Source organism: Panthera leo, chromosome B4 (assembly GCF_018350215.1).
Source record: "Panthera leo isolate Ple1 chromosome B4, P.leo_Ple1_pat1.1, whole genome shotgun sequence".
NCBI lineage: Eukaryota > Metazoa > Chordata > Mammalia > Carnivora > Felidae > Panthera > Panthera leo.
In genome coordinates this window covers 121,175,796-121,195,937 of record NC_056685.1, presented here as the reverse complement: position 1 = coordinate 121,195,937, position 20,142 = coordinate 121,175,796, and the positions used below count along the sequence as shown (strand labels likewise).

At 38.8% G+C, this 20,142-nt stretch overlaps 1 protein-coding gene and 2 pseudogenes across 2 annotated transcripts in view; 1 reads left to right on the top strand and 2 right to left on the bottom strand.

Moving 5' to 3' along the window:
- The window catches only part of UTP20 (UTP20 small subunit processome component), a 109,158-nt gene extending 92,350 nt beyond the window's left edge, over window positions 1–16,808 (bottom strand). For both annotated transcript variants that reach the window (XM_042947505.1, XM_042947506.1), the window contains exons 1-12: window positions 16,611–16,808; window positions 15,584–15,664; window positions 12,425–12,491; window positions 12,157–12,289; window positions 11,513–11,701; window positions 7,828–7,909; window positions 6,998–7,135; window positions 6,372–6,527; window positions 5,640–5,786; window positions 5,422–5,556; window positions 4,148–4,225; window positions 2,147–2,325 (exon numbers count right to left, since the gene is read on the bottom strand). In XM_042947505.1, the coding sequence (XP_042803439.1) occupies window positions 2,147–2,325; window positions 4,148–4,225; window positions 5,422–5,556; window positions 5,640–5,786; window positions 6,372–6,527; window positions 6,998–7,135; window positions 7,828–7,909; window positions 11,513–11,701; window positions 12,157–12,289; window positions 12,425–12,491; window positions 15,584–15,664; window positions 16,611–16,655 (1,430 nt within the window). In that variant the 5' untranslated portion in view covers window positions 16,656–16,808. The remainder of the gene's footprint in view (window positions 1–2,146; window positions 2,326–4,147; window positions 4,226–5,421; window positions 5,557–5,639; window positions 5,787–6,371; window positions 6,528–6,997; window positions 7,136–7,827; window positions 7,910–11,512; window positions 11,702–12,156; window positions 12,290–12,424; window positions 12,492–15,583; window positions 15,665–16,610) is intronic.
- LOC122225780 lies at window positions 3,365–3,574 on the top strand (annotated as a pseudogene).
- Window positions 16,809–19,222: 2,414 nt separating the features above from the next.
- LOC122223721 lies at window positions 19,223–20,090 on the bottom strand (annotated as a pseudogene).
- Between the last annotated feature and the right edge of the window lie 52 nt (window positions 20,091–20,142).

Below are 20,142 nucleotides of genomic sequence, written 5' to 3'. Positions count from 1 at the left end.
GAGGAGGAGAGATACATGATCGATGGAAGAGAACATAAAAGAATAGCCTTTTCAACAAATGTTGCCAGAACAGTGGGCATCCACAAGCAAAAAAAAGACACCTGACCTAAACCTCACACCTTATATAAAAATTAACTCAAAATGGATCATGGACTTACATGTAAAACAAAACTATGAAACTTTTAGAAAAGTAGGAGAAAACATCTAGGACTTACAGCCAGGTAAAGAGTTCTTGGACTTGACATCAAAAGCATTACCTATAAAAGGAATGTTGGTCAACTGAACCTCATCGAAATCTAAAACTGTGCTCTGTGAAAAATCTTAAGGGAACAAGACAGGCTATAGACTAGAAGAATATATGTGCAAACCATTCATTTGACAACAAAACCTTTAACTAGAATATATAACGTGTTCTCAAAACTCAACAGTAAGGAAACACACGGTCCAGTTAGAAAAAGGGTCAAGGTGGGGAGCACCTGGGTGGCTCAGCTGGTTAAGTGTCCGACTCTTGATTTCGACTCAGGTCATGATCTCAAGGTTTGTGAGATGGAGCCCAGCATTGGGCTCTGCACTGTCAGTGCAGAGCCTGCTTGGGATTCTCTCTCACCCTCTCTCTCGGCCCCGCCCCTGCTCGTGCACTTGCTCTCTCTCAAAATAAACGTAAAAAAAAAAAAAAAAAAAAAAAAAAAAAAAAAAAAAAAAAAGAAAGAAAATGAGCCAAGGAAATTAATAGATATTTCACTGAAGAGGATATATAGATAGAAAATAAACCCACGAAAAGATGGTTAATGTCATTAGCCATTAAGGAAATGCAATTTAAAATCACAATGAGATTTCACCATATCCTATTAGACTGGCAAAAAATAAAAAACAGTGATGATACCAACTGCTGGAGAGGATGCAGAGAAACCGGATCACTCAGACTGTTGGTGGGAATGTACCATGGCACAACCACACTGGACAACTACTGACAGTTTCTCATCAAATGAGACATGTACTTATGATATAACTCAACAATTCCACTTTTGGGCATTTATCTCAGAGCAACAAAAAGTTACGTACATGACTGTTCATAACAGCTTTATTCATAATGGCCAAAAACTAGAAGTCTTTCAACAAGTGAATCACTGAATGGAGTACACTACATCCATCCACACCATGGGCTGCTACTCAGCAATAAGCACATGAAAAGATTTTTAACAAAGAGATGGGCTACTGACACACACAACTTGGATGGGTCGCAAGGGAACTGCATAACTGAAAGACAACCTCAAAAGTTGTACTCTTTAATTCCGTTTACATAATATTCTTGAAATGACACAATCCTAAAAATGGAGGACGGATTGCCAGGGGTTAGGAATGGAGAGCGGAGTGTCAGGGTGAGAATGGCTATTAAAAGGTAGTGCAAGAGATCCTTGTGGTGAGGAACAGCTCTGTATCTGGACTCTGGTTGTGGTTATGAATCTACAAGTGTGATAAAACTACACAGAACCATACAGCCAGATACACACATACCCAGAGATGAGTGTGTGTAAAACTGAGGTAATCTGAAAAATGTCAATTTTATGGTTGTGACATCCCATTAACTTATGCAAGATGTTACTACTGGGGGAAGCTGGGGGAAGAATACACAGAACATCTCTGTATTATTTCTTTTCTTTTTTTTAAAGTAGGCTCCATGCCCAGCATGGAGGCTAACGTGGGGCTTGAACTCACAATCCTGAGATGAAGACTTGAGCTGAGATCAAGAGTTGGACACTTAACTGACTGGGCCACCCAGGCACCCCATGCTATTTCTTTCAACTGCATGTGAATGTACAATTATTTTAAAATAAAAGGCTAAAACAAATCAACAGTCACCTCTTTCTTTCACATTCTATCCTCCTGACGTTAACCAAGTTAACCTATTTGTGTATCCTTCCATGTCTTTTCCAATGCTTATATACACTTTGTTTTAACTTTACAAAATGAGATCATCTTCTTTTTTCACAGAACAACTGTTTTACATCTTCTTTTTTCACAGAACAATGTATCAGGGACATCTTTCCAGTTAAAATACACAGATCTTCATTTTTACAGCATTCTTGTTACGTTATAAAACAGGTAACCCTATCAACATTACAGGGAATAAAGACTTAGAACTTACCCCACCGTCTGTTGTGAGAAAAGCAGAGGGTACTTCTCAATTGCCATCGAGCCAGCAGTAGGAGGTGCTGCTTTGTTCAGAATGAGCTTGGCCAAAATGGCTAGAGCTTCATCTTTGACAGCAGCCTCATCAATCAAGAAGCAATTTTCAATGTATAAGAGAAAGCTGGGTAGAAAAAGCTAAAAATAAGAAAGGAAATCACATTTATTAACAGATAGACATTTTAGAACACCTAAGGAAGACAGGATTCTCATACTTCCACAGAGAAAAAAAAAACCAGATCATAAACACAGGATCAGAAATCGTAATGGCATCAGACTTCTTCAAAGAAACAATGAAAGCTATAAGACCTTGAAGAAAAGCCTGAAAAACTGAGGGAAAATGACAAACTCTAGAATTCTATAGCCAGCCTATAACAATATGAATAAAGACATTCTCCAGTGTACTAAATCTCAAAATTTTACTTTCATTCCCCCTTTCTTAAGAACTTCTGGAAAATGTGTACCATCAAAATAAGGAAGTAAAGCGTAACAAGGTAAAGACATGAGACCCAGGAAATAGGAGAAAAGCAAAAGGAAGTCCTAGTATGACTTCTGCTCAGTGTGTTGAGAAAGCAACCCATTCAGACTTGCACTGCTTCAGGAGGAGTGTGTCTAGGAAAGGAAAATAAACAAAAACAAAAACTCAAGCTGCTAAGTTTTCTGACAGTTTGCCCTGTGAAAGGCATTTTAGAATGCTGTGGGAAAACAGACTCACTGTCCAGCTATTCAAGGAAAATAATTTCCAGTTATTCCAGAATGAGGCAATCTGTAACTTTAGGAAAAATGGAAAAGTATACAAAAAAAAAAAGGAAACATAATTATAAAATACTCCCTGTTTGGAAGGATTAATTATATGGTGAATAGGAATCCAACCAAAATTTGTGCTGTAACTCTACAGAGAAGATGAGAGTATAAAAGAATCAGAATCCATCCACCATAAGAAGAAGTCTATAGCTAACAACTAAAACTAATGCATCAAGGAAAAGCAGTATATTCAAATGATTAGAAAGTATGAAGTAACAGAAAAAGATAGATGAAACCTAAGAGATGTGGTTGCTCCTGGTGAGGGAGATGTGAGTGGAAATCAAATGATTGTCTTTTAGCCCTGCTTGACTGTTTGAATACACATAAGGAGTCCTCTGATAAAAATAAGGTGTTTATAAAAAAAACCAAAGATATGGATTCTCGGCCTTTTGGGTAAGATCAAGTGTAGTCTCTGTTCTTACCAGTTTAAGAAAATAAAAAGAGAACAGGGGAGAAGGAAACAATGGGGTTGCTACAAAAACCAGAGCAAGATAAAGGGCTCTCACTGGACAGGAAGGAACAGGGCTAGGACACACACAAAGGTTTGTTTGTTTGTTTGTTTATTTATTTATTATTTACTTATGGAGGCAAATGATAATATATTAATGACTAATGGGGAAATCAGAACAAACACAGACAGGCTTCCATGAGGTATGCTATGCATGACCAGTTATAAGGAATGGCAAATGTTTGATGGAAGGGAGGGAAAGGGATAAAATAAAGTCAGGATTTAATGGGAAAGATTTCTATCTCATTAAATCAGGTACTGTATTTACTTTGTAGCAATAAAGTGCATTTGTAACCTTACTGCAACCCAAAATGTTTCAGAAACTATTTTTTCTGAATGTGACTTTTCCAAAGTCACATAAAAGTTCCTTAAACTCTTTTTTCAATTTTACCACATGGTTCTATAACTTCCTCAAGGATTATTAGAAAACAAGTTGGTTATCTAATGGCATTTTAAATGCCTTGGCATATGAAACAAAGTTTTACTTATAAACTACAATTGGAATATAATTGCATCAAAAAATATGGACTAAAACATCAAATACTTATTCTATTCCTCTCAAACAAACAAAAATCATAGGATTTTAAGTTTGATTATTTCATCGTGACAGATCCATAACAAAACAAATCCAAAACATTAGTTGCTCACCTGTTCAAACTGCTTCATAACAAACATGACTTCAGAAAAATCCAAAATTAGACGTCTTTCAAATCCACTCTCAAAAATCTGTGGACCATAGGTTAAAAAAAAAAACACACACACACACATTAAATATACAGAGAGTACTTTCCCCATTCCTGAAAACAAAAAACACCCAAAACCTTCAAGGTCCTCTAATTTGCAAGCAAGAAGTGGTAGGATGCCTGATACAAGTCAACAGAGTCTCGGGAGAAGTCACTCTCAAAAAGAACTTTGTGGCAAGGACACCCCCAGCTGTGAGACACAGGCACTAAGCCCTTCTCCTTGGGAAGGCAGCTGGAATAAGGTAGCAGCAGGCACACTTCAACCAGTCTTCTGTCCAAATGCTTGTCCTTTGCCAAAGAAACTTACTTATAGACGTGAGGGGCACTAGGTTTCCAGTGATTATGCAGGCCTCTGCCTAAGAGCTGCTTAGTTCTTTCCCAGCTACAGAGAATCATGAAACGGCAGGCAGCACTATTTTACACCTTTCTCCATACTTTTTACTGCTGCGCGGCATGAACCTAATTGGTCTATTTTCAATCCCGCTTCCCTATAAAACCTCTTCTAAACTCATTAAAATGCAAATCTCAAATCATCAGATCATTACCCTGCTTAAAAATTTTCCAGGGCCTTCCACTATTTGCAGGATAAAACCCAACCAAACTTTTCAAAGCCAAACAGAGCCTCGCTGATATACATCACACTTCCTGTGTCCATGGAAGCCCAATCGGCATACGTTTTTGTACTTTCTGAACGCACCTTGTGCTGTTCCCTGGCATTTTTAAACCTTCTCTGACTGGCAGATGCTAGTTAACCTTCAAGGACTATCCCAAATATAAATTCGTTGAAAACCATTCTCTGTCCCTCAACCCCAAGCAGAATTAATCACTTTGTTTCAATGACATCAATAGATTAATTCAAAGGATTATAATAACTCGTTCCCTGGGCCCCACTTCCCTAACAATCAAAAACTGCAGGCACCATACCGTCCACCCTGGAATACCTAGTCCATACCTAGCACATGGTAAGCTATACGTGTTGCTGAATATATGCCAAACATTTACTTTATCGCATTTTGTTTTGTCTCTCTCTATTACAGCATGCAACTCACGGCTCCTTAACAAGATTATAAATTCCCTGAAGGCAGAGCCTTTGCACACTTCATTTGTATTCCCCAGGAGGCCTACTCAATGCTAAACATCTTATTAACTACTCAATTAATATTTGTTGAAGTAAATTACTTTCTGTATGGTTTCTTTGATAAAGGTCTCTGGCAAGGAAACATTTTCACCCAGGATCAAAGCAGAAATTACAGCCAAGAGGGTCTCCCGGCAAGTTGTGGAAAGATTGGCTATGTGTACTGTTTGACATAATACCTGTAAAATAAAAGAAAAAACAATGTACACTTAGCAATAGATTTTAATGAACAGACTCTAAACAAATGTAGTTGGGAACTCACCTCACAAACATCGACAGGTTTGGTTATCTTTGATCCATTTCCATGTTTCACAAGTATTAGATATGTTTCTAACAACCTTCTTATCTGTTCAGAACTTTCCCCACAGTTCGTTGTGGTTACTTTTCTATGTAGATCCAGAAGTGATTCCTGCCAATAAAGAATTTAACAGAAAAGAATAACTATAACATATGAAACTCACCTGTTAACCCAATAATGAAAATACTGGGTGAAGCAGTTCAAATTTTCACATTCCCTTGTACCTACCAGGAGTCACTAAGAATACCTAACGTTTTTGAATGCACAGTCATAAAGTGCTTTTTAAGTGTTTATTCACAATCCTGATAACAACCATGAGGTAGATAATATTACTGTCCCATAATCCCACCGGATGAAAACACTGGGGAACAGATATTTAAGTAACTTTCCCAAGTCACACTACCAGTAAGTGACAAAGCCAAGATTTGAACAGGGGCGGTCTGGCTCTAAGGGCGTTTAGCCACTATGTTCTATTGCATCTCAAAATATCCAAAACAAAAACCAAAAACCAAAAACCAACCAACCAAACAAAGACCAGGAGATAAAGGGGGAAAAAATATCCTAGTATGTATGCAAAAGTATAAAGATAATAATTATAAAAATACAATCTCCAGGAGTGTTTTGCTAAACTAAGAGCAAGAACAATCAACTCTTGGGCTTCTTATTACAAACAAATCCTTAAAAATTAGAACTCACTTGCAAACATTCAAAAAGTGGACCAAAATGTTCCCTGTAGATGTAGGACACAGTGGATTTGACCATGTTTTTGAGTGTTTCTCCAACTAACATCCATGGTAGCTGAGTTTCTGTTTCAGTAACTGGTCCTAGTTTTTGCAAAATTAGCTTCACTGCCTGTGGGAAGCCAATAACCATTAAAATAAACATGTACAATCTTATTTTTAAGTATTAACACTGTTATTTCCCAGTCTGATTATGCCCACTCTGATTAACCTATCTTAAAATCTGATCTGGAATAATCAAAGACAGGGTAGCTTTGATGGTTAACTGCACATCCCAAAAGGAATTTCCAAACTAGGATGGAGAATTTTATCATCCAACTGTCTACTCCTCACTCATTAATCAATTTATGTTACCTTCTAGGATCCAGATGGAGAAGACAGCAATGATTTTGTAAGTAAATACTATACCTAATCACCCAGAACCTACATTAGGTAAGCATTGTTATCAACAACCTAATGCTCCCCATTTAGTGCTTTTTATTTATTCTAGGCTATCCTCTCTCCACACCATTTACATAAATATCATAGGTTTTCTTTTTAATAGCTTTCACACAGACACAAAGTATCCTTCCGGTTATTTACCTTCCCTGTACAGGAATGAAACATATTTCTAACTCCTTTGCACATTTCAAAGAGCAACTGTCCAACTCCTTCTACTTTTTCCGGATGTTCATCAAGATCAAGAAACATTAAATTGAAAAGTGCGTTTTTATCAGAAACCTAAAACACAAAATGCAAATGGAAAACTGTATTTACAAAACAAACAAATCCAAATGAATACATATTATTTACTGGTCCACAGGTTCAGTTAAATGTAATTAGGATAAAATTCTAAAAGGAAGAGAAACCTGTAATGATTTCAAACTATTATAATAGTATACCACTTCTTATTTCATATACAACAGTGATTCAATGAAATAATATGAAGGTCTGTGCCAAGAAAAACTACATAAGGCAGTATTTTATTTTTGAAAGCAAATCACATACTTATAAGAGAAATTAATACCACTGTGACCCTCTAAAATTTACTATGGAAACAAACACAAGTGACACTATGTCATCAGTTCTTTCCAGGAAATTATTATAAAATTTTCTACTACTCTCACCATTCATATATTTACTGACTTGAATTCGAGGGCACTTCTGATATGCACACACTGCAAGCTACCAAAAACCTAAATAACAATAAACGAGTGACTCAAATTATTTCACATTAGTGAGCAATTTTATGATAAGATAAATTCAAAATGGTAAAAGGTTTATTCGTGTATATATATATATATATATATATATGTACACATACATATACATACATATATATTTAGTTCATAAAAATCATATTATAAAAGATATCTGCTTCTGTTCATCAGATTCTTGAGGATTAATGAGCCATAAACATATATCAGACTAACCTTTCTCATCAAAAAAGTAAAACTTTCAGCAGCAAAGTTTCTTATATGTAGTTTTTTATGAGCCAGAAGTGTACTATACATGCTATAAATGAGAAAATAAGACATGTTTAATCACATTTTAATAAACATACATTCCATGTCAACTGTATGCCCAACACTGTGCTAGGTATGCAAGGAATACATTTCAAGTATAAAGCAAGTGCTTTAAAACCTCATTCAACTACCAAGACAGAAGATGAAGGTCACAGACAAGAAAAATCCTAGGACCGGTGGTACAGGTCTTACAGAGAAGACTCCATGAAGAGCTGAGTCCTGAACAATATGAAGAATTCAAGTGGGTACAGTAGTGCGTATGACTAGAGATAAAAGTGAGAGCAAAGATGGGGTGAGCAGAAACAATCTAAAGGAGGCTAGTCTGTCTGAAAGAAAAAGGGTGATGTGGCTGGGTGGGCTGCTGCAGATAAAGCTGCTCAGGTAAACCGGTCACTGTGAACACCAAACAGAGGAGACTAGGCTTTAGCTTTCATCTTCGTAAGCACTTTCTCTGTTACTTCCTGTAAACAACACAACTCCATGGGGTGGGAACTGTTATCCTGGTTCCACAGATAATGAAACTGAGACAGAAAGGTCAAGCAACCTGCTTAAGGTCACACCGCCACGTAGCTATAACTAAATAATTACCTGAATAATCACATTGTTTAAACTGGTCTCCCCAGTGACAGGAGAGCATGGAATGTATCTCTTATTTTCGCTGTACCCTCAGTACCTAGCACTTCGTTGCCCATAACAGGTGCTAATAAATATTGGCTAAATAAGAAGTTAATATTTCAGAAAGTTTAATTTAGCAGCAGGATATAGGATAAAATAAATGAAGAAAGAAGAGGCTGGCAGTCCAGCTAGAAATCTGTTCAAGTCACGCAAGCTTGGGCGAACAAGGGTATGAAAGAAGCTGATGGTAGAGTGAAATGGCAAAAGATGGACCCAAGAGACATTTCAAGAGTCCTTGTGGTGGAAGCAAAGACCTTACAGTGCCCACAAGGCCTGGACCCTTATTAATATGATGTGGCACTGTCTAATTAGTCTCTACTTATACATGTTGCCCCACCACCCAGGATTCTTTGCTGTTCCTCACACATGCCAGGCATGCACCCAAGATGTTCCACTGATAAACTGTAAACTTTGCATGAAGAGGGATTTTTTATCTGTTTTATTTGCAATTGCATCTCAGGTGCTGTACAGTGTTTAATAAATACTTAATCAAGTGAGTACATGAATAATGGAATCAAGAGGATTTGGGGTCCTTGAAGACAACTGGGTCAAAAATGCCTCTAAGACACCAAGCCTCAGTTGACGAGAAGAAAGATGGTATCACTGTTGGGAAATGGGCAACCAAAAAGGGCCTAACACAGTACATCCTTACTGAACACATGAACGAATGAAGAGATAGTTTGAGCAGGAATGTGCTGACTTTGATTTTAGTAATACTTATGTGAAAATATCCAGGCTGTTGAAGATGTCACACCAACAGCAAATAAATTTAGAAGTGGAAAGCGTGGCTTAGAAGATAAAAAAGTAACAAGAGAAGTCATGAAACCAAATAGCCATGCAGTGGTCCCTCCTTATCTGTGTTCCATTCAGTGGTCTCAGCTACCCATAGTCAACTGTGGTCTGGAATCAGGTGCTCCTCCTACTGACCACTGTCAGCTCAATAGGAGCATAGCACTAATGCCACAATATCTACCTTGTTGTTCATCTCACTTCATCTCAACACATTAGCCTTTTATCATCTCACATCATCACAAATGTGAGTACAGTACAATAAGGTATTTTCAAAGAGAGACCACATACACACAACTTCTGTTACAGTATGTTGTTATAATTGCTCTATTATTAGTTATTGCTATTAATCTGTGCGTTTATAAATTACACTTTGTCATAGGTATATATACATAGGAAAAAACATAGCACATACAGAGTTCAGTACTATCTGTGCTTTCGGGTGTCCACTGTGGGGCCTGGAACATAAACCTCACACATAAGGGGGGACTACTGAATACTGCCCCAAGATCTTGCTGGTTTTGACAAAGTAATCTGGTTTCTAATACATTTTACCAAAAGCTTCACAAAGAACCAGCAAAGGCTGGAAAAATATTTCTTTCTCATTCTTTAATCAAGGCAGGGTAGAGGGAAGGGTGGTTCAACCAAGGGTAGGGTAAAGGGGGTTGGTATAAAAACAAAAACGAAATCTATAGTCCTATCCCAAACCCACACCTATACTTGGGAGGAGGGCGGTAATCTTACACACTCCTGTGGCAATTAAAGTATGCAGAAATAATCAGTACACCAAGTGGAAAGCTCCATCAGTCCCAGACTGAAATTGATTATAAACAATCTTTTCCTTAAACAAAATGTAACTACGGAATTCATCCTCTTTCCCTGTCCACATTTGTTCACAATGTTCTCTGAATGTCTCTTCAGGCTTACTTAATATGTTAGGGACTGGGTAAATGCAGATATTTAAGACTGGACTCTTGAACAGTTCACAGGTTTGTAAAGAACATCATTACTATGAACAAACAATTATAACAGAAGTTGTGTAACGTAAGTGTATAGAATACCAGAGGAGTTCAGAGTACAAAGCTTTCACTTTTGGCTAAGGTGCCCAGAAATATTTGTGGAGATTATGGAAACCAAGCCTGACTTTGACGGCAAGAGGCAGGATTTCAATGGCTGCAGATAAGAAAAGACCAGGTCAATGCAGACCGGCCAATGTGGACCACTTTGGCTGGAGAACCAACTTTGTATAGAGACTGAGCTGGAAGGGCAGTCTGGAGTCAAACAGAACTCCAGAGAAAAACAATCAAAAAAATATGTCAGAGTCAGGCAGCCATGTCAGCAGGTACGCATGATGGGTAGTGCACATTTTTTAACTAAACACAGGGCAAGAGTGAGCAATCCTGGTTGCCAGTATTGATAAAAACTGCACTTGAACAAAAAATAAAAACTTGCAAAACTCAGATGCTAAACTGTTTTGTTACTGAGGAGGACTGTTCTATTGAGGAGCCTAAAGCACAGCTGTTTTCACAGAGACAATTATGACTATTTAATACATATGTATATATATATATATATACATACATATACATATATATATATATATATATATATATATATATATATATATATATATATATATATATATATATTGCTTTTGCTCTCAAAACTGATGCAGATGGGGAGCAGGACTGACTTGTAGACAGACATGAGAAATCTTTTGGCGATGATGGAAATGCTTAAAAAAATTTTTTTTTAATGTTTATTTATTTTTGACAGAGAGAGAGAGAGACAGAGAGAGAGAGAGAGAAAGAGACAGAGCATGAGCAGGGGAGGGGCAGAGAGAGGGAGACAAAGAATCCAAAGCAGGCCCCAGGCTCCGAGCTGTCAGCACAGAACCCGACACAGGGCTGGAACTCACAGACCGCGAGACCATGACCTGAAACGAAGCTGGACGCTCAACCGACTGAGCCACCCAGGTGCCCCATGATGGAAATGTTTTTAAACTGGATTATGGTGGTATTTGCACAGCCCCATAAATTTACTAAACAGTGCTGAATTGTACGTAAGATAAAATAAAATTGAAAAGGGACAAAAATCAAACCAAACCCGAATTAGAGAAAAGGGTCACCTGTATATATTGGACATGTCCTTCACCATCAGTCTCCACAGGTACTTGTAAAGATAGGACAGCGAGGTGAAAGCCCATTCTAGTAACTCTGTGTCCTGAGTCTCCAGGATTGAGGTGATGGTCAGGAAAAAATCCTGAAAATGTGGATAAAAGTCCGTCTGCAGATCTCGTGCCAACTGTACAACCAAACTGCATTAAAGATAAGTAGAGGTAACTGATTCTGAGACATGCAGATCAAAAGACAGACTATTTCACAAATGATAACAGATTGCCTGTGATAACAGGATTAATTAAAACTTCCAAACCAAGTCTTGAGAAAGGCATAACATTTTTCACATTTTAAGAGTTCAGCAAAGAAATTCAGCTGGAGCAAGAACGTGTATTTTTTTTTTAATCACAAATTATGCTCACTCCTGTAGCATGAAAGAAATATGAATTTTCTTAAATGTATAAAAGAAAAACAAAAGGAGGATAACTCTAAAGATTCTGCTTTTTGACAATTCACTAATGTTCTGATCTAACAGAAAAGGTACATTCTTGTTTCCAAATTACAGACACCAGATCTAAGGCAAATGTAGTATAAAACACAACCTTTCTATAATTCAGATAAATGTCATTGAGCTTTCTCTCAACACGTTACTTACTCCAAAAGGGGCTGATAAGCAAAACTGTTCTTGGTTTGCAGGTGAGTCTTCAAACTCTGAACTATCTCATTTTGATGATAGACCAACTGATTGAAGGACTGGCACTTGTCAATAACTTCTTTGTAAAATTTTCCTGGGTGAAAAAAAAAAAAAGGGAGAAAGAGAGAGAGAATAGGTTCTGCTTTTCTACCATACCACTAATTTAGTCGTTTTAAACACATAAAGTACAAATGATGGGAGAAAAAAATAGAAGCAAAATAGAAAATACCAAAGTGCTCTGTAAGGTTCAATTCTCTCCATTTCAGCAGACCCTCAAAAAAGTAGGTTTCGACTTCCTGCCAAGATTAAAGCAGTCCATTAATCAGGCAACTCAAAGAAAATCTATGATCAAAGTAAATAAGAATAATGATACCTTGAGACAATGATAATAGGAGTTTAAACACATTTTTTTTAAAGGGTGATAACTAACATACTCAAAAAGCAATCAGATGTATAATATGGGCAAAGGATTTATAAACACAGTATTTTGTTGATTTGGTTGCAGCAAATGATTCTTTAAAACCTATGTGATAGTCACACTAAAGAAAAAAATTTTTTTCCTGTTTTCTACAATTTTAGGCCCAGAAAAATATGCTCTTGTAATTCTTTCATTCTGCTTTTGGAAATATGAATTACAACCTTGTGGGAAAATACTCCAGCAATCATTAAAATGAAAACAAAAACAAAAACAAAAACAAAAACAAAAACAAAACAGGTATGCCCTCTGACCCATCAATTCCCATTCTGGAGATGCTTTTTATAAAATTTACAAACATACTAGTATAAGGATGCTTATTCAACTTTATTGTAGTGGGTGGAAAACATAAAAAGTATAAATATCCAACAACAGGAAAGTGCTTGTTGTAATTCATGGTCCATAAATTCTAAGGTATATTATATAGCTACTAAGAATAGTTGTATCTATATTGAATTAGAAGGATGTTGAGGATAAACTCCCAAAACGATAAAAGCAAGTTACGTAGTAAAGTATATGGTAGGAGCCAATATTTTTTAAAAAGGCCTCTATAAATATACACATTTGCAAATATTTGTATGACAGAAAAGTACAGAATATATATATACCAAATTGTTCATATTAGTTTCCTTGACAATAAGGGGTAGGAGAGGTGAGATAACAAGTTTTTCTAAGTTCACCAATACGTTGTCATACTGTTTAGCTTATTATCCCAGTGTACATTACTTTGTACTTTGAAAGGTAAAATCAATAAAATTATTACTGTATGTGCGTGTGTGAGTGGAATGTGACAGTACAAATTAGTACACAAACTGCATGCCAAATCTACAATCTCAAAAAAAGAGCAAACCTTTAAAAAGTGCTTTGGAAATCTTTAAAAAATAAAAATGAAGATAAATCAATAGGCAGAATAGAGGGAAAGAAAGAGGATCTCATTAAATTTTGTTCGGTGTCTCTTAAGAGAGAGAAATACACCTAGCAGTTTAAACCTAAATGAAGAAGGCATTCCCAGTATAGCATAGCAGCAGGCACATGTCAGCCATTTTGTGGTAGACTATGTCCCTGTCCCTTTGCCATGTGACTCACAGCCCCTACCACAGAGGGATGGAGTCTATTTTCTCACTCCTTGAATCTGGCCAGGTTTTCTGACTTGCTTTGACCTATAATGTGCAACAGAAGTGATCTTGCAACTGCCAAAGTTAGGCTTTAAGAGGCTTTACAACTTCTGCTTTCTCTCTCTTGAGAAGATTCTGCCATTATGAAAAGAAGCCTAGTCTAGCTTATCAGAGAGTAAAAGGCCATGAGGATAACTAGGACTAACAAGCCCCAGTTAAAATGTGATTGAGACCATTCTGGACCATCCAGCCCAAGATCAGATCCTAGGCTCTCTTCTCTAACCTGACATTCTACCTCTTAAACCATCTATCTCTCCTGTGGCTTAAATTATAAACCATATACTGAATTCTAAATCTATAATTCCACCTCCAAAATCACCTGTACTCCTCCAGATCCATATATCCAAATAGATTTTGGACAGCATCATTTGGATGGCCACAGGTACATCAAATTCAGTAAGCCCCAAATAGAATCAACCCCCTGCTTCTCTTCCTACAAATCTACCTTGATAAGTGATGTCCTCAACCACCCAGTCGTTAGAACCAAACTTTAACCTCCTTCCCTCCAAAACCAGCAGGTCACAAGTCCTCTCCATTCTACTTCTTTAATATCTCTGGAATCCTTCTCTCCATCTTGACTGCTGCTACCATAATAATTTTCTCACTTGGATGACTACCAAATCCTCACAACAGGTTGTCCTGACTCCAATCCTACTCTTCCTTTCACATTAAAGCTAGAGAGATCTAAAACTGAGACCTGATCATGTCACACACTCCTCTACCTTACTCCAAGAATGACATCCCATAGCTTCAGGATAAAATCCAAACTTAGCTTGACATATGAAGTTCTTTATGCTCCTTGACTATTTCTTCAGCTTTATCTCTCACCAGCTATCTCCTTCCCCTATCCCAGTCACCATCAACACAAACACTATACATACAATTAATAACCACATTGAAACGTTTTGCAGTTCCTTAAATGTCACATGAATTTTCTAGTCTCTGTTCCTTTATATAGGTTTCTCTCTCAACATTAAACAGTATTTCCTGTCCTTTTTGCCATGCTAAAACCTATACAAATAAAGCATTATGTGCTTACCCAGATCACATCATTTAACACATTGAATTCACACGTTGGAATAAGGCATCCAAAGGGACAGTAAGCAAAGTCTGACTAGAGTTATAAGTGAAGAACTGTAAGAACTGAAGTTGAACCCCTAAGTTAAAGGCATGTTATAGAGGACCTTAATAGGGTAACAGGGACATAATGAAGATGAAGCAAAAGCAAGATTTTTAAGTACAGGTGTGACTGAGAGCATGGTTAGAACTGGAAATCTAGCTCCTTTCATTTTGTAAAGGAAGAAACTAAGCCCTGGAAAAGTGATGTTCTTAAAACCTCTTAAAAACTGTAGCTTCAGGAAAATGAAAATGCACCATTGCATTCTGCAATCAGAATGCACATGGAAAAGGGAGAGGCTGGAATCACAGAAGTCTAAGTATCTAGGTATCAAGCCAATTGTCTAACACAGTATCACCTGATAGAACTTTGCACAATGATGGAAATGTTCCATATCTACACTCGTCTAATATTGTAGCACATATGGCTATTGAGCCCATAAATTTCTAATTTGCTTTAATTGAGACCTAATTTGCCATATGTAGCAACTTATAAAATCACACAGGTATAATGCATTTCATATTCATTAAGGAATGGCTTGAAAAACAATTCACTTCTAAGAGGAGAGACTAAAAAACCAACTGTGAATACTCGAAGATCAGCTAGTAAACATTCTCTTACCTCATCATAGCTTGCAGTTCTATCAATCCGGTGAATAATATCAATATTCACATTCGCCAATCGTTCAGCAAATGTAAGAAACTGCGAAAGGGAGGGATATTTAATATACGATCATCATTTAACACTTATCACATCTTGAATATCTGTTTTAAGCGCTGTATAATAATTACATGTCCACAATTGCCTTGTGAAAATATAAAGTTTAAAGTTTCAATAAGCCTCCTCACGTACTATCATTACGAATAACAGTATGCTTCTCTTGCAATTTCAGACTTGTATTTTCAATCAATCATAAAATATATAATTGTGTTTTGAAACTAGACGTAGACATCACTGATGAGTCACAAAAGCGAAGTGTAAAAACAAGCTCAAAGACATAGTGTTAAACGCCCTGTACTACTACTATGTGAAGATAATTAAATACTTCCACGAATGTATTTGCAAAAGTTCAGTTATGTCATTTCAAATAAAATTTCCACACTAAATTGTGGTGGATCCAGGTGAAAGTCGGTGATGTGGCCTCCCTGGATCTACTGTTAGGTTTCATAACCCGCTACAAGCACAGGGATCTGGCTAAGTCGTTGCAACAGTAGTGTTTTTAAACACATACAGACATACGATTGGTACAATAACAAAGAAACTCTCAGAAGAAAAACTGAAAGTGGTGTCATAGCCATTAGCCAGAAATCACTTACCTCCTTCCGCCGGCTCGCCCCCCAATTTGGTCTTTAAGGAGAAAAGAGTAGTGGAAAACATCTCCTAAGCAATTAGTCTGTGATAATGAATTTAACTCTGGACCAAAAGGAATTCCCAGGCAGGCCAGACCCCACAAACCGCGGGCGAAACGTGCTATTCAGACGTCTTTCCCCATCCCATGTTTACTACACCCGCCAAGTCCCTCTCTTTTGTCAGGTAAGTGACTCACGCTCCGCCCAGAACACCTCAGCCCCTAGTGTCCCGCTCAGACCCAGTTCCAAGGCTGAGGCAGCAGGTACCCACGGTTCCTGGCCCAAGTGCCTTTGCTCACCCTGTACGTGTTCTCCGTCTTGTGGGACATAGGCTTTGTCTTCATGGCGGCAGAGACACAGGGGCCCGCGAGGACCTAGGTAAGGGTCGAAAGGATGGAACCGATGGTACGGAGGTAAACTTGCTCACACACTTGCACGCTCCAATTTCCAGGTGCTCGGACTCCATCACGTGCGGCTTGTGCCCCTGGGCGCGGCCATGTTGGAGATGGGGAGGAGCCTGGGAGGATCACGTGGGCGGAAAAGCCGACCGAGCAGTCGCAGCCTTCTGGGAAGCGGGCGGGGCCGCGGTGAGTTGATGTTGGAGTAGGCGTGGAATTCTTTCTCTCTTTTCAGGGAAGACTTATAAAAAATATATATGTATTTTTATTATAAAAGAAAATCTCCCTGTCCGTATTATCGACTAACAATCACTACCCTTCACTATGAGCCTTATACCACGCAAAGCTCTTTACATCCAGAATTTTACAGAAAAGCGCAGTGTGAACGCTACATGGACATAATTGAGGTGCATTTTTTAATTTTTTTTTTTACATTTTATTTATTTTTTTTTTTTGAGAGAGGGAGAGAGACAGAGTGCAAGTGGGGGAGAGGCAGAGAGAGAGGGAGAAACAATCCGAAGCAGGCTCCAGGCTCTGAGCTGTCAACACAGAGCCCAACGCGGGCTCGAACTCACAAACCTTGAGGTCATGACCTGAGCCAAAGTCTGTGGCTTAACTGACTGAGCCTCCCAGGGGCCTCTGAGGTGCATATTTTTGAGCCCCTTTGGCATACGAAGGAAGCAAGGATGTGCAGCTGGTAAGTGGCAGTCTGGCAGAAGTCTCTGAGCGCCAAAGTCATATTAACCATTACTGTCTGAATAAAATTGAAAAATAGAAAAAGAGTTTTATTTTTTTAATGTTTTACTTATTTCTTAGACAGAGAGAAATAGACAGAGACAGGGACAGAGAGAGAGGGAGACACAGAATCCGAAGCAGGCTCCAGGCTCTGAGCTGTCAGCACAGAGCTGGACACAGGGCTCGAACTCAGGAACCGCGAGAGCATGTGACCTGAGCCAAAGTCGGAGGCTTAACCCACTGAGCCACCCAGGCACCCAGAAAAGGAGTTTTAAAGAAAAATCTTAATTTCATAAGCAACCAGTTAAAATTTGGGTATTTTTCCTACCACTCTTATGTTGTTAAACGTAATTGTACAAGCAGCTGTATGTGTATTTTTTTTTTTTCACGTATTTATTCAGAAAGTATTTCTTGAGAATCTACTTGGGCCATGCACTGTTGTGTGAATTGAACAAAACACAATAATAATAGTAATAGTAATAATAATAATAATAATAATAATTCTGTTTGGAAGTATTTAGTCTGAGGTGCTTACATCTTAGACAAGGAAAGATATTAAGTAGACAATTGAATACATTCCTGCCCAGAGCTTGGTGTAGAGGTCAGGACTGGAGGTGTGACTTAAATACGTTAAACACTCTTTAACTACTGAACCATGTGGAGTATTTATAAAGCCGTGAAACTGGATGAGATATTTTAGGGAGAGAGCTATGGAAAGGAGGGTAAAGAAGAGAAGAGGACCGAGTTGATCCTTGGAGTGCTCTAACATTTAGCAGTGGCCTGGAAGGGAGATGGGATAGAGAGCCAGTGAGGTAGACACAGTCTAGTCTTGGCACGGATGAAGAACAACTGGTCAACTATGCTGAAAGCTAAGGCTGGGGAAGTAGCTGCTGGATCTGACAAGGTGAAGGTCACTGGTGACCTTGACACGTATGGTCCGGTATTGAAGAAAGGAAACAAAATATGCATAGACTGTGGAGGGAATCGGATGAAGAAGTGAAGTAGATCTAAACACTTTCATATTATTATTGGCATTACAACGTCAATATTTTGTATGTCATCATGGGGTTGTAAATATTTTTAACGGCTCCATAGCATTTATGGACTTTTTTTGCAGACGTACACAACTTCAATAACTATAGATTAGCAAAACAATAAGACAGATACAATACAGTAAAATGGGTGAGGTAGAGATAGAAAGGGCAGAAGGACACTGAATACGATCACAGCAACCAATGGTGATTCCTTTGGTGCCCTAAGGAGGTCATGAGACTCTTCACTCATGTCGCCAACAAATAAATGCAAGTTCACCACCAAGTCTGGAAGATAAGTAGTGGCAGTAATGCTGAGTTTAGGATAGGGGCAGCGGCCCTCTTTGTCCCAAAGTGTTAATACTCAAGGATGCCCGGGCTCTGAGTGTTAGGTCAGCATTGTGTCATCAGGAGAGGGCCCTCTTCAGGACACTGTCCTATTCCCTAACACTAGGTGGAGAAACAGGTCTCCCCACTCAGAGTAACAAGGCTCCATTATGCTGTGGCCTTTTGATGCATAGCAGCACTGCACACCGCTGTACCTCTTGCCAGCTTCACTCTGTTTACCAAGCACCCTTCCTGCAGATGGATTCATGTGAAGCAGAGAGTGAGCAAATCCAGAGGAGATGGGAGGAACCACAATGGTGGGATTTGAGGGACAGGAGTTGGCTGGAGGAGCAGGTTTGCACCACGTTGGGTCCCTCCCAGGCATCAGTGAGATTGCTATTGCTCAGGAGTGCCTGCTCCCTAGGTTTGAAGGCTGGCATCCCAAGGTAAGGGCAGCTGGCACAGCAGAAAGCATTACCCAGGTAGAAATTTCTACAAGCCCACTTGGGCTGGAGCTCACTTGTTCCCTTGGCTTCTCTTTCTCCAGTGCTTCTGTGAGGCCACGGGTGCAATTCTTCCTCTTTTTTTTCCCCTTCCTCACACAAAGGAGCCCACGGGGAAGCTGAATCTGGCTTCTTAAAATTTTCCAGATCCAGCTGCTCATCTGAGTCAATGAGATCCATGCTTTCATCCTCTATGTCATTGGCTGAGAGGGTCCAAAGCTTGGCTGCTGCAGGGTCCATAGCAGGCTTCATCAGAGGAGAAGACTTCTTGGCAATGGAAAGCTTCAGTTGACTAGAAGAACACACTTCAAAGTTGGGTTTTTGCCGGCAATCTGTAAACAAAGCAAACTGTCACTTTGGTAACAGGTGTTCTTGGACAGACTGTATCTCTTCAGGGTTCAAGGGCTCCTGCTGCAGCTCTTTCACTTCCACAAGACCAGAAAGAGTCAGGGCCAAACACAGATGTTGTCCTCCCTTTGCTATTGTTGACTACAGCTGTCTCTACCAGCTCTTTCAGAAAAAGACATCCACCAGGGCATCTCAGCCCAAATCTCAGCACTGTGAAGAGTAGTGCTTCCAGGAATTACACCCAACAAAATAATGTCAAGGCTAGATTCTTTGTGGGCAGATTGCAACAGCTGGTTGATGTTTTCCACAGACACTTGGCCCTCATTGCTGATTAATGTTTGAAGCTTATCTATCAGATATTTCAGAGCTTCCACCAAAGATGACTTACCCCAGACCACTGCCACAGACTGGCCAGCCAAGATCCCATAAGTTGCCATTCCTGCAGTGCTGATGGACCTAGAAACTGCTGTTCAGGGCTTGCTCCTGGCT